We start from the raw sequence: 25,436 nt of genomic DNA, 5'->3' as shown, positions 1-25,436 counted from the left end.
CACTAGATCTCATTTTCTATATTTTTTCAATTCATTTTAATTCTGTTAAAACAGGCGTATGATGGACATACGATAAGAGGCAGTGGGGATGTTGATAAAGAAAAGATTGAAGAAGCCAATGCTACAATTGTCACACCAAAATTAATTGAAAAAGAAACAACAGAAAACTATCATGACGATGAAAAGGAAACAAAAATGTCAAGGGAAGAGTATGATAGTTTAGAGATAATAAAAGAAGGCAATGCCAATGACCTCTCACTAAAGTCCATTGGAGAAGGTCCGGTACAGATCTTCGAAGATAATAACAAGGAAGCAAAGAAGTCTACTGAAGAGGTAAGCGTTCTCTATATTAAAAGGCTAACTTGGTTTTTCTCTCAAAATCCTAACTTGTTTACTTAAAATTGAAACTAAAATCCTAATGCAGATTTTTGAGGAGCTGCAGACTGCCAAAACAGGTGAGAGCCTTGCACATGAGAAAATTCCCGATGTTGAAAGCCCAGGAAAAATTCCTGATGCTTCACTGGTGAAACAAGAGGAAGGTCTTTGGCAAGAAGCCGAGCACCTGGCTTCAGCAAAGGATGGAGACGAGGACACATTTTCTGTTCAAGGGGCTGAGGACAACAATGACAATAATAGGCTAACTGAGGCTACAAAAAATAGTGCAAAGGAAACACAACAAGGTGAGGAAGATTCAGAGCAGGGACTGCAGATAAATGAATCGGGGGAGAGCATTGTAGTTGAAAGCCCAGAAAATATTCTCCATACTTCATTGGTGAAACAAAAGGAATGTCTGAAAGGAGAAGGTGAGGACCTGGATTCAACTGAAGCTTCAGAAAGCAGAGATGAGAAGACATCTTTCATCAAAGTGGCTGAAGACAACGGAAAAAATAACAGGTCAGCTGAAACCACAGAAAGCAGTGTAAAGGTAATACCTGAAGTTGAAGAAGATTCAGATCACATTTTACAGAACAATGAACCAGGAGAGACAAATCATGAAGTTGAAAGCCCTGGAGAAATTCTTGATACTGTGAAACCAGTGGAAGATTTGCAGGGAGACATTGACAACCAGGCTCCAGCAGAAGCTTCAAAAGAGAAAAGAGATGTGGACACATCTTCTGTCGAAGCGCCTGAGGACAACACTGACAACAACAGGCTAGCTGAGGCTACAGAAAACAGTGCAATGGCAACACCAGAAGGTGAAGAAATTTCAGAACACACTTTACAGAAAGATGAACCAGGAGAGAGCATTGCACGTGAGACAAATCATGGAGCTGAAAGCCCTGAAAACTATCCTGATCATCCATTGGTGAAACAAGAGGAAGGCCTCCAGGGAGAATGTAAGAAGCCAGCTCCAACAGAAGCTGCAATAGAGAAAAGAGATGAGGACACATCTTGCGTTGAAGTGGCTGGGGACAATGATAATATTGATGGAGTAGCTGAGACTATAGAAAACAATATAAAGGTAACACCCGAAGGTGGAGAAGATTCAGAGAAGGTACTGCAGATAGATGAACCAGGACAGAACATTGTAGGTGTGACAAATCACAATGTTGTCTACAGCACTGTACGCACTGGAAATGAGGCTGCTAAGATTCGGGTGGAAAGTCTTGAGGAAGCAGCATCAAAATTCAGTGGTGAAGATGAGACGAATAATGTTATAGAGGAAGAGGTTTGACTGCAATTTATAATTTATAATTAGATACATACATACATATGTATGTACATGCGTGCATATATGTGTGTGTGTGTGTGTGTGTGTCTATGTATTAACACACTAGAACTCATTTTCTATATTTTTTCAATTCATTTTAATTCTGTTAAAACAGGCATATGATGGACATACGATAAGAGGCAGTGGGGATGTTGATAAAGAAAAGATTGAAGAAGCCAATGCTACATTTGTCACACCAAAATTAATTGAAAAGGAAACAACAGAAAACTATCATGACGATGAAAAGGAAACGAAAATGTCAAGGGAAGAGGATGATAGTTTAGAGATCATAAAAGAAGGCAATGTCAATGACCTCTCACTAAAGTCCATTGGAGAAGGTCCGATACAGATCTTCGAAGATAATAACAAGGAAGCAAAGAAGTCTACTGAAGAGGTAAGCGTTCTCTATATTAAAAGGCTAACTTGGTTTTTCTTTCAAAATCTTAACTTGTTTACTTAAAATTGAAACTAAAATCCTAATGCAGAGTTTTGAGGAGCTGCAGACTGCCAAAACAGGTGAGAGCCTTGCACATGAGAAAATTCCCGATGTTGAAAGCCCAGGAAAAATTCCTGATGCTTCACTAGTGAAACAAGAGGAAGGTCTTTGGCAAGAAGCCGAGCACCTGGCTTCAGCAGAAGCTTCAGCAAAGGATGGAGACGAGGAAACATTTTCTGTCCAAGGGGCTGAGGACAACAATGACAATAATAGGCTAACTGAGGCTACAGAAAATAGTGCAAAGGAAACACAACAAGGTGAGGAAGATTCAGAGCAGGGACTGCAGATAAATGAATCGGGGGAGAGCATTGTAGTTGAAAGCCCAGAAAATATTCTCCATACTTCATTGGTGAAACAAAAGGAATGTCTGAAAGGAGAAGGTGAGGACCTGGATTCAACTGAAGCTTCAGAAAGCAGAGATGAGGAGACATTTCTCATCAAAGAGGCTGAAGACAACAGCAAAAATAACAGGTCAGCTGAAACCACAGAAAGCAGTGTAAAGGTAATACCTGAAGTTGAAGAAGATTCAGATCACGTTTTACAGAACAATGAACCAAGAGAGACAAATCATGAAGTTGAAAGCCCTGGAGAAATTCTTGATACTGTGAAACCAGTGGAAGGTTTGCAGGGAGACATTGACAACCAGGCTCCAGCAGAAGCTTCAACAGAGAAAAGAGATGTGGATACATCTTCTGTTGAAGCGCCTGAGGACAACACTGACAATAACAGGCTAGCTGAGGCTACAGAAAACAGTGCAAAGGCAACACCAGAAGGTGAAGAAATTTCAGAACACGCTTTACAGAAAGATGAACCAGGAGAGAGCATTGCACGTGAGACAAATCATGGAGCTGAAAGCCCTGAAAACTGTCCTGATCATCCATTGGTGAAACAAGAGCAAGGCCTCCAGGGAGAATGTAAGAAGCCAGCTCCAACAGAAGCTGCAATAGAGAAAAGAGATGAGGACACATCTTGCGTTGAAGTGGCTGGGGACAATGATAATATTGATGGAGTAGCTGAGACTACAGAAAACAATATAAAGGTAACACCCGAAGGTGGAGAAGATTCAGAGAAGGTACTGCAGATAGACGAACCAGGACAGAACATTGTAGGTGTGACAAATCACAATGTTGTCTACAGCACTGTACGCACTGGAGATGAGGGTCTTGAGGAAGCAGCATCAAAATTCAGTGGTGAAGATGAGAAGAATAATGTTATAGAGGAAGAGGTTTGACTGCAATTTAGAATTTATAATTAGATACATACATACACACACACATATATATGCATGCATGTACATACATACATGCATGCATATATATGTGTGTGTGTGTGTGTCTATGTATTCACACACTAGATCTCATTTTCTATATTTTTTCAATTCATTTTAATTCTGTTAAAACAGGCGTATGATGGACATACGATAAGAGGCAGTGGGGATATTGATAAAGAAAAGATTGAAGAAGCCAATGCTACATTTGTCACACCAAAATTAATTGCAAAAGAAACAACAGAAAACTATCATGACGATGAAAAGGAAACGAAAATGTCAAGGGAAGAGGATGATAGTTTAGAGATCATAAAAGAAGGCAATGTCAATGACCTCTCACTGAAGTCCATTGGAGAAGGTCCGATACAGATCTTCGAAGATAATAACAAGGAAGCAAAGAAGTCTACTGAAGAGGTAAGTGTTCTCTATATTAAAAGGCTAACTTGGTTTTTCTTTCAAAATCTTAACTTGTTTACTTAAAATTGAAACTAAAATCCTAATGCAGAATTTTGAGGAGCTGCAGACTGCCAAAACAGGTGAGAGCCTTGCACATGAGAAAATTCCCGATGTTGAAAGCCCAGGAAAAATTCCTGATGCTTCACTGGTGAAACAAGAGGAAGGTCTTTGGCAAGAAGCCGAGCACCTGGCTTCAGCAGAAGCTTCAGCAAAGGATGGAGACGAGGAAACATTTTCTGTCCAAGGGGCTGAGGACAACAATGACAATAATAGGCTAACTGAGGCTACAGAAAATAGTGCAAAGGAAACACAACAAGGTGAGGAAGATTCAGAGCAGGGACTGCAGATAAATGAATCGGGGGAGAGCATTGTAGTTGAAAGCCCAGAAAATATTCTCCATACTTCATTGGTGAATCAAAAGGAATGTCTGAAAGGAGAAGGTGAGGACCTGGATTCAACTGAAGCTTCAGAAAGCAGAGATGAGGAGACATTTCTCATCAAAGAGGCTGAAGACAACAGCAAAAATAACAGGTCAGCTGAAACCACAGAAAGCAGTGTAAAGGTAATACCTGAAGTTGAAGAAGATTCAGATCACGTTTTACAAAACAATGAACCAGGAGAGACAAATCATGAAGTTGAAAGCCCTGGAGAAATTCTTGATACTGTGAAACCAGCGGAAGGTTTGCAGGGAGACATTGACAACCAGGCTCCAGCAAAAGCTTCAACAGAGAAAAGAGATGTGGACACATCTTCTGTCGAAGCGCCTGAGGACAACACTGACAACAACAGGCTAGCTGAAGCTACAGAAAACAGTGCAAAGGCAACACCAGAAGGTGAAGAAATTTCAGAACACGCTTTACAGAAAGATGAACCAGGAGAGAGCATTGCACGTGAGACAAATCATGGAGCTGAAAGCCCTGAAAACTGTCCTGATCATCCATTGGTGAAACAAGAGGAAGGCCTCCAGGGAGAATGTAAGATGCCAGCTCCAACAGAAGCTGCAATAGAGAAAAGAGATGAGGACACATCTTGCGTTGAAGTGGCTGGGGACAATGATAATATTGATGGAGTAGCTGAGAGTATAGAAAAGAGTACAAAGGTAACACCCGAAGGTGGAGAAGATTCAGAGAAGGTACTGCAGATAGATGAACCAGGACAGAACATTGTAGGTGTGACAAATCACAATGTTGACAGCCTTGAAAATAATCTTGATATTTCATTGGTCAAACAAGAGGAAGGTATACAGGGAGAAGATGATAACCTGGCTCCAACAAAAGCTTCAATACAGAACACTGACGAGGACACATTTCCTGTCAAAGTGGATGAAGGCAATGATAACAATAACAAACAAGTTGAGACTACAGAGAATAGTGTAAAGGTCACACCAAAAGGTGAAGAAGATTCAGAACAGCTCTTGCAGAAAGATGATCCACAAGAGAACCTTGTAGAAGGAAGAAATCATGAAGTTAAAAGCCTTGAAGAAGTCCTTGATAATTCATTGGTAAACCAAAAGGAAGACCTCCAAGGAAAAGGCGAGAACTTAGCTCCGACAGAAGCTTCAATAGAGAATAAAGATGAGGACTCATCTCCTGCCATAGTGGCTGAACACAAAGATGACACTAATGGGCAAGATGAGGCCAGAGAAAACAGTGCAAAGGGAACACCAAAAGGTGAAGAAGATTCAGAAGATGTTTTGCAGAAAGATGCAGTAGGAGAGGGCATTGCATGTGAGGCAGATCATGAACTTGAAAGCCCTGAAAAAACTCTTAATACTCCACCGGTGAAACAAGAGGAAGGTCTGCAGGGAGAAGATGAGAACCCGATTCCAACAGAAGCTTCAATAGAGAAAAGAGATGAGGAAACATCTTCAATAAAAATAGCTGAAGGCAATGATGAAAATAACAGGCTTGCTGAGCCTGCAGAAAATAGTGCTAAGGTAACAGCAAAAGGTGAAGAAGATTTGGAACAGGTCTTCCAGAAAGATGAACCAAGAGAGAAGATTGAACAACTTCTAGATGTAATGCCTGAAGAAATGGAGGCAGAATCTTCAAGTGAAAAGACTACCTGCGTGAAAGAGGAGGGAATCATTCAGAACCTTGAAGAAACTTCAGAAACAGAAAAGAAAGAAGAAACAAAAGCTATAGATGATAAAAAAGAAAAGGAAGCTGCAGTAGGAAAGGTAAATAAGAAAATCAAATATTTGAAGACTTGAAGTCATCTCATTTCTCTTTGGTCACATGACAAGTTATCTCCCAACATAGGTTAGGTTGACCACCAAACTGAAGGATCTTAAACTAGAGGATTAGGCATAGGGGGAAGTGATTCTGGTGTTGGACTCACCATATTTTAAACATATCGTAGGTTTCATTTTGTTTTCCTTTTTTATGTTATGCATTTTCTTCAAAATTTTCTTTGGTACTAAAAAATATTGATGCAGATTAGGACTTCCACTGCCCAGTGTTAAGAGCACATATAATTGATATTTTGCAGAAGAAACCTAAAATTCACCAAAATCAAGCAAAATGAGTTCATTCTATTTATTATAGGGATGTTGAGCTAAACAGTTTCCATTTGTTTCAGTCTGGTGAATTACTGTCAAGTGTCATCTGATATGTGCACTTCATTGATTAACATCATTGGTCCACTTCACTGATTTTATTTCTATCAAGATAATGGAGCCTAATTCAAAAATTCATTTGTATTGTAGGTGCTTAATACTAATGTCAGCGAAGGAACTGAACAACATGTACTACAGGAAATTGGAAGTGTGAAGGACCAGTCTCCAGAATTCGTTGAGAAAGAAACAAATAAAGAAAGCTCCAAAACAGATCAGGTTGGATTTGGATACAAATTTTAAGATTTAAAAATGACTTCATTCGTGTGTTCTTCAACAAGTACCAAACCTTTCTTCTACCTTTTTTTTTTTCTTTTTTTTTTCCTTTTTTGATAGGAATCTAAGGGATTAGAGAAAATAGCTTCAACTATAAATCTAGAAAAACCAAACTTAGAGTCAGAGAAACCAGCTAATGAAGACCTCTCTTCATCAGTTGGAGAACTAACCACAAAAGAAAGCTTAAAGGAAGATGAAAGTGATGCTACAAAGTTAAAAGAAGATGTCAACTTTGTACACAAAATCTGAACAGTTCCCAAAATATTTTGTTTTGTGTCTATTTTCAGTTGTTGACTAGGTATTTCATTTGTTTAACAGGTCCAAGGCACAAATTTGGAGCTCATAGAACAAATTGAGGCAGTAGATTTGATAGAGGAAACAAAATCAAGGACATTGCAGGACTATGCAGAGCCAAATAAGGACTTCAGTGCTTTGACTATAGCAAATGTGCCTGAGGTGTCTGAGGAAGAGATTAAAGAAGGAACCTTTAGGCAAGAAGAAAACATTATTAATGACTCTTATTCTGCATCTGTAACGATTGTGAGTGATGAACCAGGCTTGAAAGAAGCGGAACCAGAAAACAATGAGCAAGTCAAAAGTTTTGATTACAAAGAAATCTCCAAAGATCAGGTTGGACTTGGATACAAATTTTACGCTTTAAAAATGACTTCATCGGTGTGTTCTTCAAGTGTTCTTCAATAAGTACCAAACCTTTCTTCTCTTTTTTCTTTTTTTTTTTTTTCTTTTCCCTTCTCCTTATTTAATAGGAATCTAGGGGATCAGAGACCATAGCTTCAAGTACAAATCCAGAAAAATCGAACACAGAGAAACCAGCTAATGAAGACCTCTCTTCATCAGTCGGAGAAGTATCAGAAAAAGAAAGCTTGAAGGAAGACGAAAGTGAAGCTACGAAGTTAAAAGAAGAGGTCGAATTTGAACACGAAATATGAATAGTTCCCAAAATCTTGCGTTTTGTGTCCATTTTCAATTGTTTACTCAATTCTTTATTTGTTTAATAGGTCAAAGGCACAAATTTGGAGTTCATTGAACAAATTGAGGCAATAGATTTGACAGAGGAAACAAAATCAGAGACCTTACAGGACAGTGCAGAGCCAAATAAAGACTTTAGTGCTTTGACTAAAGCAAATGTGCATGAGATGTCTAGGGAAGAGATTAAAGAAGAAACCATGAGGCAAGAAGAAAACATTATTAATGACTCTTATTCTGCATCTATAACGATTGTGAGTGAAGAAGGCTTGAAAGAAGCCAAACCAGAAAACAATGAGCAAGTCAAAAGCTTTGATAATAAAGAAATCTCCGAAGAAGATCAGGTTGGACTTGGATCCAAATTTTATTCTTTAAAAATGACTTCATCGGTGTGTTCTTCAATAAGTACTAGCATTTCTTCTCTATTATTTATTTATTTATTTTTCCTTTCTCCATTGTTAATAGGAATCTAGGGAATCAGAGACGGTATCTTCAAGTACAAATCTAGAAAAATCGAACACAGAGAAACCAGCTAATGAAGACCTCTCTTCATCAGTTGGAGAAGTATTAGCAAAAGAAAGCTTGAAGGAAGATGAAAGTGATGCTACGAAGTTAAAAGAAGAGGTCAACTTTGTACAAAAAATCTGAACAATCCCCAAAATATTTTATTTTGCGTCCATTTTCAGTTGACTCGGTATTTCATTTCTTTAACAGGTCAAAGGCACAAATTTGGAGTTCATAGAACAAATTGAGGCAATAGATTTGACAGAAGGAACAAAATCAGGGACCTTACAAGACTGTGTAGAGCCAAAACTGGACTTTAGTGCTTTGACTATAGCAAATGTGTCTGAGGTGTCTGAGGAAGAGATTAAAGAAGAAACCTTGAGACAAGAAGAAAACATTATTAATGACTCTTATTCTGCATCTGTAACAGCTGTGAATGACGAAGCAGGCTTGAAAGAAGTAGAACCAAAAAACAATGAGCAAGTCAAAAGTTTTGATAATAAAGAAATCTCCAAAGATCAGGTTGGACTTGGATACAAATTTTATGCTTTAAAATGACTTCATCAGTGTGTTCTTCAATAAGTACCAAACCTTTCTTCTCTTTTTTTTTCCCCCATTTTCCTTTTTTAATAGGAATCTAGGGGCTCAAAGACCGTAGCTTCAAGTACAAATCCAGAAAAATCGAACACAGAGAAACCAGCTAATGAAGACCTCTCTTCATCAGTTGGAGAAGTATCAACAAAAGAAAGCTTGAAGGAAGATGAAAGTGAAGCTATGAAGTTAAAAGAAGAGGTCGACTTTGAACACGAAATCTGAACAGTTCCCAAAATCTTGTGTTTTGTGTCCATTCTCAATTGATTATTGAGTGCTTTATTTCTTTAACAGGTCAAAGGCAAAAATTTGGAGTTCACAGACCAAATTGAGGCAATAGATTTGACAGAGGAAACAAAATCAAAGACCTTACAAGACTGTGTAGAGCCAAATAAAGACTTTAGTGCTTTGACTATAGCAAATGTGCATGAGGTGTCTGAAGAAGAGATTAAAGAAGAAACCTTGAGGCAAGAAAAAAATGTTATTAATGACTCTTATTCTGCATCTGTAACGATTGTGAGTGACGAAGCAGGCTTGAAAGAAGCGGAACCAGAAAACAATGAGCAAGTTAAAAGTTTTGATTACAAAGAAATCTCCAAAGATCAGGTTGGACTTGGATACAAATTTTACGCTTTAAAAATGACTTCACTGGTGTGCTCTTCATTAAGTACCAAACCTTTCTTCTCTTTTTTTTTTTTTTTTTTTTCTTTTCCCTTTTCTTTTTTAATAGGAATCTAGGGGATCAGAGACCATAGCTTCAAGTACAAATCCAGAAAAATCGAACATAGAGAAACCAGCTAATGAAGACCTCTCTTCATCAGTTGGAGAAGTATCTGCAAAAGAAAGCTTGAAGGAAGACGAAAGTGAAGCTATGAAGTTAAAAGAAGAGGTCGAATTTGAACACGAAATATGAACAGTTCCCAAAATCTTGCGTTTTGTGTCCATTTTCAATTGTTTACTCAATTCTTTATTTGTTTAACAGGTCCAAGGCACAAATTTGGAGTTCATAGAACAAATTGAGGCAATAGATTTGACAGAGGAAACAAAATCAGAGACCTTACAAGACTGTGCAGAGCCAAATAAAGATTTTAGTGCTTTGACTAAAGCAAATGTGCGTGAGGTGTCTGAGGAAGAGATTAAAGAAGAAACCTTAAGGCAAGAAGAAAACATTATTAATGACTCTTATTTTGCATCTGCAACGGTTGTGAGTGAAGAAGAAGGCTTGAAAGAAGCCGAACCAGAAAAGAATGAGCAAGTCAAAAGCTTTGATAATAAAGAAATCTCCGAAGAAGATCAGGTTGGACTTGGATCCAAATTTTATTCTTTAAAAATGACTTCATCGATGTGTTCTTCAATAAATACCAGCATTTCTTCTCTATTATTTATTTATTTATTTCCTTTCTACTTTCTTAATAGGAATCTAGGGAATCAGAGACAGTATCTTCAAGTACAAATCTAGAAAAATCGAACACAGAGAAACCAGCTAATGAAGACCTCTCTTCATCAGTTGGAGAAGTATCGGCAAAAGAAAGCTTGAAGGAAGATGAAAGTGATGCTACGAAGTTAAAAGAAGAGGTCAACTTTGTCCACAAAATCTGAACAGTCCCCAAAATATTTTGTTTTGCGTCCATTTTCAGTTGTTGACTTGGTATTTCATTTCTTTAACAGGTCAAATGCACAAATTTGGAGTTCATAGAACAAATTGAGGCAATAGATTTGACAGAAGAAACGAAATCAGGGACCTTAGAAGACTGTGTAGAGCCAAATAAGGACTTTTGTGCTTTGACTATAGCAAATGTGTCTGAGGTGTCTGAGGTGTCTGAGGAAGAGATTAAAGAAGAAACCTTGAGACAAGAAGAAAACATTATTAACGACTCTTATTCTCCATCTATAACGGTTGTAAATGACGAAGCAGGCTTGAAGGAAGTCAAACCAGAAAACAAAGAGCAAGTCAAAAGTTTTGATAATAAAGAAATCTCCAAAGATCAGGTTGGACTTGGATACAAATTGTATGCTTTAAAATGACTTCATCAGTGTGTTCTTCAATAACTACCAAACCATTCTTCTCATTCCCCACCCCCCCCTTTTCCTTTTTTCATAGGAATCTAGGGGCTCAAAGACCGTAGCTTCAAGTACAAATCCAGAAAAATCGAATACAGAGAAACCAGCTAATGAAGACCTCTCTTCATCAGTTGGAGAAGTATCAACAAAAGAAAGCTTGAAGGAAGATGAAAGTGAAGCTATGAAGTTAAAAGAAGAGGTTGAATTTAAAAACGAAATCTGAACAATTCCCAAAATCTTGTGTTCTATGTCCATTCTCAATTGTTTACTCATTGCTTTATTTGTTTAACAGGTCAAAGGCACAAATTTGGAGTTCATAGACCAAATTGAGACAATAGATTTGACAGAGGAAACAAAATCAGAGACCTTACAGGACTATGCAGGGCCAAATAAAGACTTTAGTGCTTTGACTATAGGAAATGTGCATGAGGTGTCTGAAGAAGAGATTAAAGAAGAAAACTTGAGGCAAGAAGAAAATATTATTAGTGACTCTTATTCTGCATCTATAACGGTTGCGAGTGAAGAAGAAGGCTTGAAAGAAGCCGAACCAGAAAACAATGAGCAAGTCAAAAGCTTTGATAATAAAGAAATCTCTGAAGAAGATCAGGTTGGACTTGGATATAAATTTTATGCTTTAAAAATGACTTCATCTGTGTATTCCTCAATAAGTACCAGCGTTTTTTTCTCTTTTTTTTATTCTTTTTTTTTTTTTTCCATTCTCCTTTCTTAATAGGAATCGAGGGAATCAGAGACAATATCTTCAAGTACAAATCCAAAACAGGCGAACACAGAGAAACCAGCTAATGAAGACCTCTCTTCATCAGTTGCAGAAGTATCAGTAAAAGAAAGCTTAAAGGAAGATGAAAGCGATGCTAGGAAGTTAAAAGAAGAGGTCAACTTTGTACACAAAATCTTAACATTCCCCAACATGTCTTGCTTTGCGTCCATTTTCTGTTGACTCGGCATTTTATTTCTTTAACAGGTCAAAGGCACAAATTTAGAGTTCATAGAACAAATTGAGGCAATAGATTTGACAGAGGAAACAAAATCAGGGACCTTACAGGACTGTGTAGAGCCAAATAAATACTTTAGTGCTTCAACTATAGTAAATGTGTCTGGGGTGTCTGACGAAGCAGGCTTGAAAGAAGCTGAACCAGAAAACAATGAGCAAGTGAAAAGTTTTGATAGTGAAGAAATCTCCGAAGAAGATCAGGTTGGACTTGGATACAAATTTTATGCTTTAAAATGACTTCATCAGTGTGTTCTTCAATTAGTACCAAACCTTTCTTCTCTTTTTTTTTCCCCCCCTTTACCTTTTTTAATAGGAATCTAGGGGATCAAAGACCGTAGCTTCAAGTACAAATCCAGAAAAATCAAACACAGAGAAACCAGCTAATGAAGACCTCTCTTCATCAGTTGGAGAAGTATCAACAAAAGAAAGGTTGAAGGAAGATGAAAGTGAAGCTATGAAGTTAAAAGAAGAGGTTGAATTTGAAAACGAAATCTGAACAGTTCCCAAAATCTTGTGTTTTGTGTCTATCTCAATTGTTTACTCAATGCTTTATTTGTTTAACAGGTCAAAGGCCAAAATTTGGAGTTCATAGACCAAATTGAGACAATAGATTTGACAGAGGAAACAAAATCAGAGACCTTACAAGACTATGCAGGGCCAAATAAAGACTTTAGTGCTTTGACTATAGGAAATGTGCATGAGGTGTCTGAAGAAGAGATTAAAGAAGAAACCTTGAGGCAAGAAGAAAATATTATTACTGACTCTTACTCTGCATCTATAACGGTTGCAAGTGAAGAAGAAGGCTTGAAAGAAACCGAACCAAAAAACAATGAGCTAGTGAAAAGCTTTGATAATAAAGAAATCTCTGAAGAAGATCAGGTTGGACTTGGATACAAATTTTATGCTTTAAAAATGACTTCGTCTTTGTATTCTTCAATAAGTACCAGCATTTCTTCTCTATTTTTTTATTTATTTTTTTCCTTTTTCCTTTCTTAATAGGAATCCAGAGAATCAGAGACAGTTTCTTCGAGTATAAATTCAGAAAAACAGAACACAGACAGACCATCTAATGAAGACCTCTCTTCATCATTTGGAGAAGTGTCAACAAAAGAAAGCTTAAAGGAAGACAGAAGTGATACTACAAATTTAAAAGAAGAGGTCAGCATTGTAAACAAAATATTAATTGTTCCCAAATTCTTACGTTTTGTGTCCATTTTCAATTGTTGAATCAATGCTTTATTTGTTTAATAGATTAAAGGCACAAATTTGGAGTTCATAGAGCAAATTGAGGCAATAGATTTGACAGAGGAAACAAAATCAAGGGCCTTACAGGACTGTGTAGAGCCAAATAAGGACTTCAGTGCTTTGAGTATAGCAAATGTGCCTAAGGTGTATGAGGAAGAGATTAAAGAAGAAACCTTGAGGCAAGAAGAAAACATCATTAATGACTCTTGCCCTGTACCTGTAACAGTTGAGAGTGAAGAAGCGGACTTGAGAGAAGCCGAACCAGAAAACATTGAGCAAGTCAAAAGCTCTGATAATCAAGAAAACTCCAAAGAAGATCAGGTTGCAGTTGGACACAAATTTTAAGCTTTAAAAATGACTTCATTTGTGTTCTTCTATAAGTACCAAACCATTCTTCACTCTCTCTCTCTCATGGGTTTTTTTTCTTTCCTTTTTTAATAGGAATCTAGGGGATCAAAGACGGTAGCTTCAAGTACAAATCAAGAAAAACGGAACACAGAGAAACCATCTAATGGAGACAGATCATTTGGAGAAGTATTAGCAAAAGAAAGCTTAAAGGAAGATGGAAGTGATACTACAAAGTTAAAAGAAGAGGTCAACTTCGTATACAAAATATGAATTGTTCCCAAAATCTTACATTTTGTGTCCATTGTCAATTGTTAAATCAGTGCTTTATTTGTTTAACAGATCAAAGGCACAAATTTGGAGCTCATAGAACAAATTGAAGCAATAGATTTGGCAGAGGAAACAAAATCAAGGACCTTACAGGACTGTGCAGAAACAAATAAGGAGTTCAGTGCTTTGACTATAGCAAATGTGCCAGAGGTGTTTGAGGAAGAGAATAAAGAAGAAACCTCAAATCAAGAAGAAAACACAATTAATGACTCTTACTCTGCATCTGTAACAGCTGTGAGTGAAGAAGTAGGCTTGAAAGAAGCCGAACCAGAAAACAATGAGCAAGTCCAAAGCTCTGATAATAAAGAAGACTCCAAAGATGATCAGGTTAGACTTGGATACAAATTTTAAGCTTTAAAAATTACTTCATCAGTGTGTTCTTCAATAAGTAACAAACCTTTCTTCTTTTATTTATTTATTATTATTATTATTTTCTCTTTTTCCTTTTTCAATAGGAATCTAGGGGATCAGAGATAGTAGCTTCAAGTACAAATTCAGAAAAATCGAACACAGAGAAACCATTTAATGAAGATTGCTCTTCATCAGTCAGAGAAGTATCGGTAAAAGAAAGCTTAAAGGAAGATGAAAGTGATGCTACGAAGTTAAGAGAAGAGGTCAGCTTTGTATACAAAATCTGAATAGTTCCCAAAAATCTTTTGTTTTGTGTCCATTTTCAGTTGTTGATTTTGTGCTTTATTTGCATAATAGGTCAAAGGCACAAACTTAGAGTTCATAGAACAAACTGAGGCAATAGATTTGACAGAGGAAACAAAAACAAGGACCTTACAAGACTGTGCAGAGCCAAATAAGGACTTCAGTGCTTTGACTATAGCAAATGTGTCGGAGGTGTATGAGGAAGAGATTAAAGAAGAAAACATTATTAATGACTCTTACTCTACATTTGTAACAGTTGTGAGGGAAGAAACAAGCTTGAAAGAAGCCAAACCAGAAAACAATGAGCAAGTGAAAAGCTCTGATAATAAAGAAAACTCCAAACAAGATCAGGTTGGACTTGGATACAAATTTTAAGCTTTAAAAATGACTTCATCAGTATGTTCTTCAATAAGCAACATTTGTTTTAGTCTCTGTTTGTAATCCTTTTCTTTGTTTAATAGGAATCTAGGAGATCAGAGATAGTAGCTTCAAGTACAAATCCAAAAAAATCAAACACAGAGAAACCAGCTAATGATGACCTCTCTTCATCAGTTGGAGAGCTATCAGCAAAAGAAAGCTTAAAGGAAGATGAAAGTGATGCTACGAAGTTAAAAGAAGAGGTCAAATTTGTATACAAATCTGAACAGTTCCCAAAATCTTCTTTTTTGTGTCCATTTTAAAGTTGTTGACTTAGTGCTTTATTTGTTTAACAGGTCAAAGGCACAAATTTGGAGTTCATAGAACAAATTGAGGCATTAGATTTGACAAAGGAAACAAAATCAGGGACCTTACAAGACTGTTTAGAATCAAATAAGGACTTCAATGCTTTGACTATAGCAAAAGTGCCTGAAGTGTCTGAGGAAGAGATTAAAGAAGAAACCCTGAAGCAAGAAGAAAACATTAATGATGACTTTGAATCTGCATCTGTGACAGTTGTGAGTGAAGAAGCAAGCTTGAAAGAAGCCGAACTAGAAAACAATGAGCAAGTCAGAAGCTCTGATATTTCTTCTGAAGAGAAGGGTCTAGCAACAATTGAAATAGAAGGAACTAGCTTAGAGAGTGTGAATATTGATGCGAAACCAAAGGAATATTCCAACTCAAAAGAGAATATGGACAAGGATATTTTAGCATTGGTAGATGAAGGTGGAGAAAAACTTGAGCATCAAATGGAGGTTAAAGTTCCTACCAGAGCAATTGACAATGAAATAGAAATGACCACTGGTGAGACACCCTTAGATAGCATCTCAAAAGATGGCTCCCAAGATTCTTATATAATGTTATTGAAAGACCATCAGCCCATGACAGCTGCAGCAAGCAAGATAGTGGAAGAGACTCCAATAAGAGATGAAATCACTCATGAAAATGTGAAAAGTCCTTCCAGTGTGCAGAAAACAGATGAGAAGTCAACACAAAAGGAAGATGAATCCATTAAATCAAAAGATCTCACTGAATTGTTGTCTTCAGATGATGGGAAGGAGGGCGCTATTGAAGAAGTTCAAAAGCACAAGGATACAGAGTTACATATGGCCCCAAAGCTACACAATGAAAAAAATAGCTATGATAAAGAAGATGAGGATATCTCAAAGAGCGGAGAAACTGGTGAATTAGCAGATCAAACTGAGGTATGCAAAGTGGAGACTTTGAAAGAGGAAAATCCATCTCATGAGGCGTCAAAGTCTGTAGCAGTTAGTACATGTAAAGATAATGAAAAGGCTATTCTGGAACAAGACGACTCTGTTCAGAACTTTGAAGGTAGCTTAACAGGTGTTGTAGTAGAGAAAGGAACAGCTGACTTGGAAGCAGGTGCTGGTAGCCATGAATGTGAGCCGACAAACTCCAAAGACAACAAACTATTAGTAGAGAAGGTAAACATAAATGACATCACTCTCCATTGACTAAGCTATAAACAAATTACTTTCCTTATTTTATCTCATATGGTGCTAGTAACTATTACAGATGAACCACTGAAGGGCCAATTAACCACAAAAACTCATTTGTCCCATGATTTCATGAACACTCCATCTCAAATGGCTAACTGGGATGTTGAGACTCATTTCTGTTGTTTCTTTCTCTTTCTCTATGGAATCAAAGCACCACAAATATATTTTTCTTTTCTACAACGAACTACATTGAGCTTTTTACTAATATATTGGTCTGGAACAGAATCTTGAATCAGCTGATCTTGGTCAAAAGCTTGATTTTGTCTCCGAATCAGTGACCAAGGATCAAAGTGATGAAACATTCCCTCAAACCAACAAGGATCAAACTGAGGAGAACAGCAATGATGTTCAGGATTGGAATTCTGAATTTGTTGAAAGGCAAATTATTGGACAAGTTCAACATGAAACAGAGAGAAAAATGGCAATGCAGTCCAAATTGGAGGCTGAAGATCACATTAATGTATCACAATATGCAAACGAGACCATTACCAATGTCATTGCTACTGAAGAGGTTAGGAGATCAACTCACACATAGTCATAATTTTCTTTTCCATGAGTGATTTCCCAAGGTTCTATTTGCTCTGTTCATATTAAAACTATTGAACAGGTGCATGAGGGAGTTGAGAAAGTTGATGGAAGTGAAAGCATCAAAGAACATGCCATACATGGAGAGAGTGACTTGAAGGAAATTCATACAGTATCTGCTGGAGATGAAATACTTGAGAAGGTGAGTTAAATTAGTATACAGATTCTATGTTATATACATCTCCCATGCTGCTTCTTTTTCTTCTTCCATTGAACATTAATTTGAAATTTTATTTGATAAACAGGTGAAAGACTCTGGCCCAGAATCAACTGAGTATCTTATGGCAACAGACTTCAATGAGCAGACAGCAACACCGAACACAGGTATTGAAGAAGATCCAACAAGGGAGGCAGAAGCACCTGGTACAAAAGCACCAGAAGAAGAAAAAATACAAGATGAAGGTAGTCTTAAGCCTGCAGATGAAGATACAGCAGAAAATATGAAAGGGGAGATCAAAGTGAAAGTGGATGATTTTCATGACAAGAATGACAATGCAACTGTGGTAGCAGCAGAGTCAAGCTCAAGGGATGCTCAGATAGATGACAAACGTGTAAAGGACACTAGCTCAGATGAGAGTTTAGAAACAATCAAAACTGAGCCATGTCCACAAGTTGAAGAAGTTGGCAGCAAGAAACCTGAGAAAACTTCCTCTAGCTTAGTGTCACAACTACCAAATATGGATCACAAAAATGTAGAGAAAGAGGGTGTAACTCTGAACGAACCAGATGCAGATGAAGTTGAGGAAACCAGAACAGTTTCCAGTGCAGTTTTCCAGTCCAAATATCACAGTGTTGAAGAAACTGATAAAACTGGGCAAAGTTTAACAGTGGAAAAGCTGGATGCAGATGGAACTGAAGAAGCAATCAAAGAAGCTTCTGGAACAGTGTCTGGATCCAAATATCTAGGCATTGAAGCAGTTACTCAAGATGAAATCACTGCTGATCAGACTCTCCCTACTGGGAAGTTAGAAGAACAATTTCAAACACCATCTTCTGAATTGCTTTCCTTGGAACAGGAGCATGGACCTACAATCATAGTCAAGGAGACAAAAGCAATAAAAACAAGGGAAGGGGAGATGCTTGATGATAAGAAAATCGACGATTCGTCTGCCACAAAGACTACAGAAGAGATGTGCCTGCAAAAGGAAGAGCAGCTCCAAACACTATCTTCCACATTGCTTTCCAGGGAACAGGGGCATGGAACTACAACAGCATTCGAGAAGACAGAAGGAGAAAGCACAAGGGAAGCAGAGACGCCAGATGACAAGAATATCAACAATTCTTCAGCAATAAAGGCAACAGAAGAGACATGCTTGGAGCAAGAGGAGCCCAGGGAACTCAAAGTCTCCGAATTGGGGATTGAAATCAACAAAGACATACAGATGGACAGCTCAAATAAATTACACAAGGAAGAATGCTGTACATCAGATGGAGCTACAAAATTGGGGACTGAGGAAAACAAAGAGAGAAAATACTCCCGCACTTTATCAGAAAGTGAGAAAACTGGAGAACTAACAAGACCAATTGAGGAACCCTCCAATCTTAGCTTTGAGATAAGTGAAAAAACTTTTGAACCTGTGTTGGATGTTCACAGTCATGAAGTACTCATTAGCTCAGAAGAACAGGTGCAGGATGAAGGTATTGTGAAGCTTATGGATGTCTCCACCACAGTAGCTGAAGAATCATTCAAAGATATTAAAGAGGAAGTGGATAATAGTTGTGACAAAACTGAAAATGAAACTGCAGAATTGGTAACAGAAGAATCAAGCTCGGGGGAAGCTCAGCTGCGAGACATGTCAACAAAGGATATTATCTCCCATGAGAGAAGTCTAGAAACAATTATAATGGAGTCCAGTCCACTGGCTGAAGAAGTTGCTAGCATGAAGCTCGAAGAAACTTCCTCTAACTTGCCGTCTCAACTCCCAAATATGATTAGCGAAAATGCAAAGAAAGAAGGTGAAACTCTGGAAAGTCCAGATGCACATGAAGTTGAGGGAACCGAAACAACTTCTGATGCAGTTTTCGAGTCCAAATATCAGAGTGTTAAAGAAACTATTGAAACTGGGCAAAGCCTAAAAGTGGAGAAGCTGGATGCAGCTGATATTGAAGAAATCAAAGAAACTTCAGAGACATTGTCTAAACCTAAAGCTCTCGGAGTTGAAGCAGTTAACAAAGATGGAATCATTGCTGATCAGACTCTCCCAACAGGGACATTGGGTGAGCAACTTCAAACTCTATCTTCTTCAGTTCTTTCCGGGGAACAGGAGCATGAAACTACGACCACAGTTGAGAGGGCAGAACAAGAGAGCATGAAGGAAGTTAGAACACTAAGTAATGAAAGTATCGATGATTCTTCTGCTGCAAAGACAACGGAAGGGACATGCTTTAAAAAGAAAGAGCTCAGGGAGTTCGAAGTCCCCACACTGGGGCTTGAAAGTGGTAAAGCCATACAGAGGGACAGCTCGAACGAAGTACAAAAGGAAGAAAACAGCACTCTGGATCAAGCTTCAAAACTAGAGCCTCAAGGAAAAGAAGAGATAAAATATGCTGATTCTCCATCGGAAAGTGAGGAAATCAAAGAACTAACAAGACCAATTGAGGAAGCCTTCGATGATTCTTCGGCTGCAAAGACAACGGAAGGGACATTCTTTAAAAAGAAAGAGCTCAGGGAGTTCGAAGTCCCCACACTGGGGCTTGAAAGTGGTAAAGCCATACAGAGGGACAGCTCGAACGAAGTACAAAAGGAAGAAAACAGCACTCTGGATCAAGCTTCAAAACTAGAGCCTCAAGAAAAAGAAGAGATAAAATATGCTGATTCTCCATCGGAAAGTGAGGAAATCAAAGAACTAACAAGACCAATTGAGGAAGCCTCCAATCACAACTTTGAGATAAGTGAAAAGGTTTCTGATCATGTGTCAGAAGTCCAGAGTCATGAAGTACTCACCAAATCAGAAGATATTAGTGAAAAACATCTTGAGGCAGTAATAACTGATTTGAACACTGAAGAGAGTCAGTACAAGAAACCAGCAGAAGCAAATCAAATATCAAAGAATGAAGTTTCTATTGAAGGGGTCAGAGAATTATATCATGATTTATTATTTCATACAGCTTTGGTTTTTTTTTTTTTTCTCCCTTTCCTTTCTTCTTGCTTTTCTGAAATATTTCTATATTAAAAACCTGTTATATGTGTGGGAAAATATAACAGGTCCCAGAGGAAAAGGAAGTTTCCAAGGATTCTAAATCAGTTTCTCCTGGTGAAGAAACAACTATAGAGAGCCATCAAGGAGATGAATCACAGACAGAAGAATATCTAGTAGAGGAGACAAATAAAACATTTAAAGCCACAACAGACGTGAACCAGCATGAAGTATTCAAGGTACATAGTTAAATTTTATTTATTTTCTCTGTTTCCTGCTTCTGTTGAAATGTAAAACCCAAAGCTTTTATCTATTATACAGTCGTCTGAAACAATTGACAAGGGCAGTGCAAGTGAGAGCATTGAAAAGAAGATTCCAGCTGAAGATAGAACTGTTGAGGATGACAATGCAGCAGAGAGCTATCCAGATGAAGCAAAGGGAAAGAATGTAGAGGAGGCAGCAATTAAACTGGAACTTGAACATCAGAGTGGTGAAACAAACCTCATGAAGGGGACAACAGACGTCATAACTCCAAGAGAAAAGGTCAGATTACCTTCAACTCCCCCCTTCTTCCTTGACATCAAAACATAAATTTTTAAAAAAATATATGTTAAAAGGTTAGAGAACAAAATGGATTCTAATACTATGGCTTTAATTTTTTGTATGATATCTCCACAGAAATACTACAAATGACACAAAGCTACAGTGATCTTGCAAATGTTTTCACTCTAAATAAAACGACACTAAGAATTTTTTCTGATTATTTTATAAAGAATGTTCTGAAGAAATCTGACGAGCTTTAATTTCTTTTTTCCCTGAAGAGGCTGAACATAACAAATAGATAATTCAATAGTCATGGAAGCCAACCACATGGATTCCTGCACTCAAGATCAAATTGCTCCTTTTTCTCTTTTTCTTTTTCCCCTAAGAAAAATGAGGTGCCTTACTGCTGTATAAGTTACTTCTATAATCTAAAAAAAAAAAAAAAAAAAATTGAGGTTTGTGACCAACCACAAGGAAATAATTTCAACTGCAATTTCGACCTTGGAAAGAACAAAGATATGCCTGGAATGTGAATAATGGAAGCCATTATTCAGTTTTCTCCAATGGTGTCGGACCATTCAATTGATCATTTCAAGATCTTACTTGAGCCTAAACATCAAGTAAAGAAGTAAGTTGCATGGAAAAGATCAAATTGAAAAGCTTTTTGATTTATCTTATATCCAGGAAGCGGGTGTAGAGATATCACAGAAAGAAGGCACCACAGGATTTTCAGAAGTCAATGAAATCACTCGAAACATTCAGCAGCTAGGGATGACCTCTTATGCAGCATCTCAAACAAGGATTTCAGAAGCAGATCCCTGTGAGAGCACAGAGGCAATAATTTCAACAGGCCATGAAGATGTTCCACCAGTGCTACAGCACCCAATCGATGAAGCCTTGCAAAAAGTTGAGACAGAACATACAAGACCTGGAAAAGCTACAGAAATTGATGCAGAAGGGAGAGGAGTTAAATGTCAAGGAGAAAAAAGAATGGTTGATTCAGTTGAAAAAATAACTGAGGAGTCTACATCAGTGGAGTCGGCTAAGTTGCCATTATCCGACCTTATGCAGAGATCCATGAAAGAAAGTTGGCAAGTGGCTAAAGACTCAACCAAGGAGAGAGACCCAATGCTCAGCAAAGCAGAAATGCAAAATGAAGAAGCAGAAACCACTCAATTTGGCGAAGCAAAAACAGACGAAGAGGAAGGAGATGAACACAAAAGAACAGACCCAGACTCTGATGCTCCAGTCATGGTAGAAGCCTCTAAAGATATTGATGTTAAGGTTGCACACAAGAAATCTCATAATATCCTATCTAGTGTTGGGTCAAAGGTTAAGCATTCAATTTCCAAGGTGAGGAAGGCCATTACCGGTAAGTCTTCTCATCCAAAGACACTATCACCAAAATGAAACAAGGATTCCGGCAGTTGAAAAAAGTTGAATGCAGAGACAGTTATGTACAAGGGCTTGTTCTTAGTTTGACGTTTTGAAAATATCACTGAGGTTTGAGTGTGGTGTGCAATTGTTTTATTTTTAAGTAAGATGGGAGGAAATTACAAGGAGGGACGGGGGGTCTTTGCCACTGTCAAGCCAAATGGACAAGCGAGAAGGGGAGGATATGGGAATGTAGCCAGAAAAGGAACTAAAAGCGGCCCATTTTGTCACATTGTGGGTGCAGAAGTTGGCACTTCTGTAAACTTTCCTAACCTTCCAAGAGGATGGGACAGGGATAGCGGAGAGAATGTAAAAAATGATTAGCGAGTGTGGTGTGTATTTGTGCAGCTTGAATAAGTTCAGATTCATTATTTGTACAGAGTGAATCCAACAATTACATGATAGTTGTAGGCTCAAATCCATATTGTAAAATATATTATGCTCAGACAAATATCCAGAGACCATTATGTAAATCAATTTGGTTACTTGTATGAAGAATATTTGAAGCATACACCACAACCCTAAAGATGTAGAGCATCATAAGTATCAAAAACCCATAAAGGCTAAGATTTGTTAAAATGTTAATTAAATGATTAAATTTACAATTTTCTATCGGCTTAAATTTATGAGATAAGTAATAATTTAACATGGTATCAATTAGAACCTTGTCTCCGTGATTCACCTCCTATTTCAATTGAATATTCTACAAGTTGAGCTTCACTTATTGAGGAAGAGTTTCAGCCCACACATAAAGGGGAGTATTAAAATATTAATTAATTATTTAATTCACATTTTTCTATCCGCTCAAACTTTTGGGATAAGTAGTGATTTAACAAGATTGTGACAAAACTCATGGTCTTATCCTGAGAGGCAACAACAGATTATCAATAAGCAAACATGAGGTACAAAAATTGACAACAGAAAGGGCTGAAACAGAAAGAACGGGCTAGGCCGATGAGAAGGCTATGCGTGAAGCAGAAACTTCGACTCCGACAAGACTAAGTTTGGACATTACATGTAGAAGAATAAAACACCGATCAATACGAAACCATAAGCCTATATGGATCAAACTGAAAAGGATTAACTATCAGAATTCGTGCATAAATAAAAATTGTCCACAAGGAATCAATCTAAACTACGACAACTCCCGAATACAATGTGTCTAAAAAATGCCGATACGGATAATATTTCCATTAATTAGTCTGATTTTTGTGGAACCAGCTTTATGGTTTATCATGTCATGTAGTCACTCATAAGGGGGCCAAGCAGTAAATAATGCTAAAAAGTAAGGGTGGTTTGGAAACTTACCATATGGGTTCGTTAGGCAGTGAAAAACCGGCAAAAGTGAAAGCTTCAGAGTCCAGAGTCCTCTTTACAGAACGCCATTTCTAACCGGATTTGAAGATGAAGAGTCTGTTACTCCGTTCGAAGCTGAATTGGGTTCGGGAATCGCTGCGCGCCAAGTGAACATATGTTCGATGGAGACGACGTCGTCCAGATAAACTCAAATCTTTTCTTTTTTCTGTTTGTTGGGCTTGTGAGAGAGGTTTAACCGTTTAACAAAAAATGGACTCTGTAATGTGTACTGGGCCTATTGGGGTGTTCCTTTTATTTTTTCAGAAAAAAAAATGTTTTGACGTGAAAAAATTATATATGTTTTGAGAAGTGTTTTAGCTTTGCGGATAACTTCTCTTTTTTTCTTTTCTTTTTTCAAAACAAAAATATTAACATACAACCAAAACCACCACATACTCAAAACTATTTTTATAGTGGTGTTACATCATAAAAGTATTCTTTCAAAAAAAAAAAAATTGAAAGGCATTAACTAACTGAGCTTATTCCTCATAAATGAAGTTTATAGCCTATTTGAGATTGTGTTAAAAAATAGAATTTGATATCCAAAAAGTAGGGCTGAGCATGGGGCAGGGGGGCAGGGATGCCCCTTTTTTGGCCTTGCCCCGCACCCTTGCGGGTTGCGAAAATCGTATCCGCAAACCTCACAAAATGGGGAGAACTCATGCAGTGCGGGGTGATGCAGGGGGAGGGGTGCGGATTTTCAACAAAAACCAGATCTAGGGTTCATAAAGTCATAAACACGTACACAAAAGAAAGTTTAACAAATCACAGATTCAAACCAAAGCTAAACAAATCACAAACAAGTTACAAGATGAGAGGATAATTATTCAATACCTGTCTTGAAGTGAGCGTCGATGATCTTCCCGCCGTTCCTGGTCTCCTCGTCAACCTTGATTTGGAGCTTCATGACGTCCCCACAGGACCAGCGACTACAAGATTAAGCCACTACGACCCTGCCAGTTAGACGACACCGTTTGAGAGGCAGAAAAATGAGAGAAATGTATTGGTTACTGCAAGTGCACATGAAGTGAAAGAAAAAGAAGAAGAAGAGGAGGAGAGATGGAGAGGTGGCAACTGCGAGGAGGTTAGGAGCTGCTGGTGTTGGAACTCATGGAAGAGTTGAAGAAGGGGTGTGTAGTGAAGAAGGGTTAATGAAAAAATTGAAGAAGGGTGCTAGGGTTAATGGACCTGGATTTTTTTCTGTTTCCTTAATACGGGGCATGGCGGGTCCCTAGGGTTTTTAAAAACTCCAACCCACAATCCGCCCGCACGGGTATACTATTTTTGAATCCGCACCCGTAAAAAAAACTAAAAACCGTGCTTTTAGTGGTGAGGGGTACTAGTTGGGGCGAGTCTGCGAGTTTTTGCTCACCCCTACCAAAAAGAGTTTTAAGAAACAAAAACTTTATTTTCAAAGCTTTTTCTAAAAGTACGATTTGACTTTTTTTTAGAGTAAGTCAATATTTTTTTTATTTTGGTTTTTTTTAGCAAACAAACCTATTTTTACTTTACAGAACTTTTTATGCACTAAAAATACTTTTTAAGTTTCTAAATATAATTACAAACAGGCTTTTAGTTCATTCCAGAAGAATGGGAACGACATCCCCTTATAATCCCTTTTCCAAATTCAATTAAAAATAAAAAATAAAAAATAAAAACTTTGGACTCATAATCGCACACGGCTGATTTAAAGACATCTTGGCTTTTGAATCAAGAAACGTGTCTTATATGTTCCAATCTTATCGTGTTTAATTTAACTTGAACTAAATTCAATCCAAACCCTTTTAAAAGATGTTCAATGACTCAATTGAGCTGGTAACAAATCCCAAACAAGGCATGATTTTTTTTTCCCCTTTTTTTATCGCCTTTGGTCATTCTTTTTCTTTAGCCTC

The 25,436-nt window shown here is 37.6% G+C and overlaps 1 protein-coding gene across 7 annotated transcripts in view; it reads left to right on the top strand.

Moving 5' to 3' along the window:
- LOC133859890 (uncharacterized) overlaps positions 1-22,686 on the top strand; it is a 28,580-nt gene extending 5,894 nt beyond the window's left edge. For 2 of the 7 annotated variants that reach the window (XM_062295456.1, XM_062295459.1), the window contains exons 5-42: positions 55-333; positions 425-1,669; positions 1,827-2,105; positions 2,197-3,432; positions 3,610-3,888; positions 3,980-6,109; positions 6,638-6,763; positions 7,139-7,450; positions 7,588-7,746; positions 7,840-8,151; positions 8,273-8,431; positions 8,522-8,833; positions 8,945-9,103; positions 9,197-9,508; positions 9,633-9,791; positions 9,885-10,199; positions 10,319-10,477; positions 10,571-10,891; positions 11,004-11,162; positions 11,256-11,570; positions 11,697-11,855; positions 11,946-12,176; positions 12,289-12,447; positions 12,540-12,854; positions 12,975-13,133; positions 13,227-13,541; positions 13,662-13,814; positions 13,908-14,222; positions 14,351-14,509; positions 14,604-14,900; positions 15,011-15,169; positions 15,263-16,414; positions 16,713-17,000; positions 17,097-17,216; positions 17,320-20,145; positions 20,280-20,450; positions 20,533-20,754; positions 21,439-22,686. In XM_062295456.1, the coding sequence (XP_062151440.1) occupies positions 55-333; positions 425-1,669; positions 1,827-2,105; positions 2,197-3,432; positions 3,610-3,888; positions 3,980-6,109; positions 6,638-6,763; positions 7,139-7,450; positions 7,588-7,746; positions 7,840-8,151; positions 8,273-8,431; positions 8,522-8,833; positions 8,945-9,103; positions 9,197-9,508; positions 9,633-9,791; positions 9,885-10,199; positions 10,319-10,477; positions 10,571-10,891; positions 11,004-11,162; positions 11,256-11,570; positions 11,697-11,855; positions 11,946-12,176; positions 12,289-12,447; positions 12,540-12,854; positions 12,975-13,133; positions 13,227-13,541; positions 13,662-13,814; positions 13,908-14,222; positions 14,351-14,509; positions 14,604-14,900; positions 15,011-15,169; positions 15,263-16,414; positions 16,713-17,000; positions 17,097-17,216; positions 17,320-20,145; positions 20,280-20,450; positions 20,533-20,754; positions 21,439-22,164 (16,653 nt within the window). In that variant the 3' untranslated portion in view covers positions 22,165-22,686. The remainder of the gene's footprint in view (positions 1-54; positions 334-424; positions 1,670-1,826; positions 2,106-2,196; positions 3,433-3,609; positions 3,889-3,979; positions 6,110-6,637; positions 6,764-7,138; positions 7,451-7,587; positions 7,747-7,839; positions 8,152-8,272; positions 8,432-8,521; positions 8,834-8,944; positions 9,104-9,196; positions 9,509-9,632; positions 9,792-9,884; positions 10,200-10,318; positions 10,478-10,570; positions 10,892-11,003; positions 11,163-11,255; positions 11,571-11,696; positions 11,856-11,945; positions 12,177-12,288; positions 12,448-12,539; positions 12,855-12,974; positions 13,134-13,226; positions 13,542-13,661; positions 13,815-13,907; positions 14,223-14,350; positions 14,510-14,603; positions 14,901-15,010; positions 15,170-15,262; positions 16,415-16,712; positions 17,001-17,096; positions 17,217-17,319; positions 20,146-20,279; positions 20,451-20,532; positions 20,755-21,438) is intronic. The other 5 variants (XM_062295458.1, XM_062295457.1, XM_062295461.1 and 2 more) reach the window with 5 other exon arrangements.
- Positions 22,687-25,436: the final 2,750 nt, after the last annotated feature.

The sequence above is a fragment of the Alnus glutinosa genome, chromosome 2 (assembly GCF_958979055.1).
Source record: "Alnus glutinosa chromosome 2, dhAlnGlut1.1, whole genome shotgun sequence".
NCBI classification, from domain to species: Eukaryota; Viridiplantae; Streptophyta; class Magnoliopsida; order Fagales; family Betulaceae; genus Alnus; species Alnus glutinosa.
The sequence above is the reverse complement of the archived record's forward strand: the minus strand, read 5'-3'. Positions and strand labels throughout refer to the sequence as shown.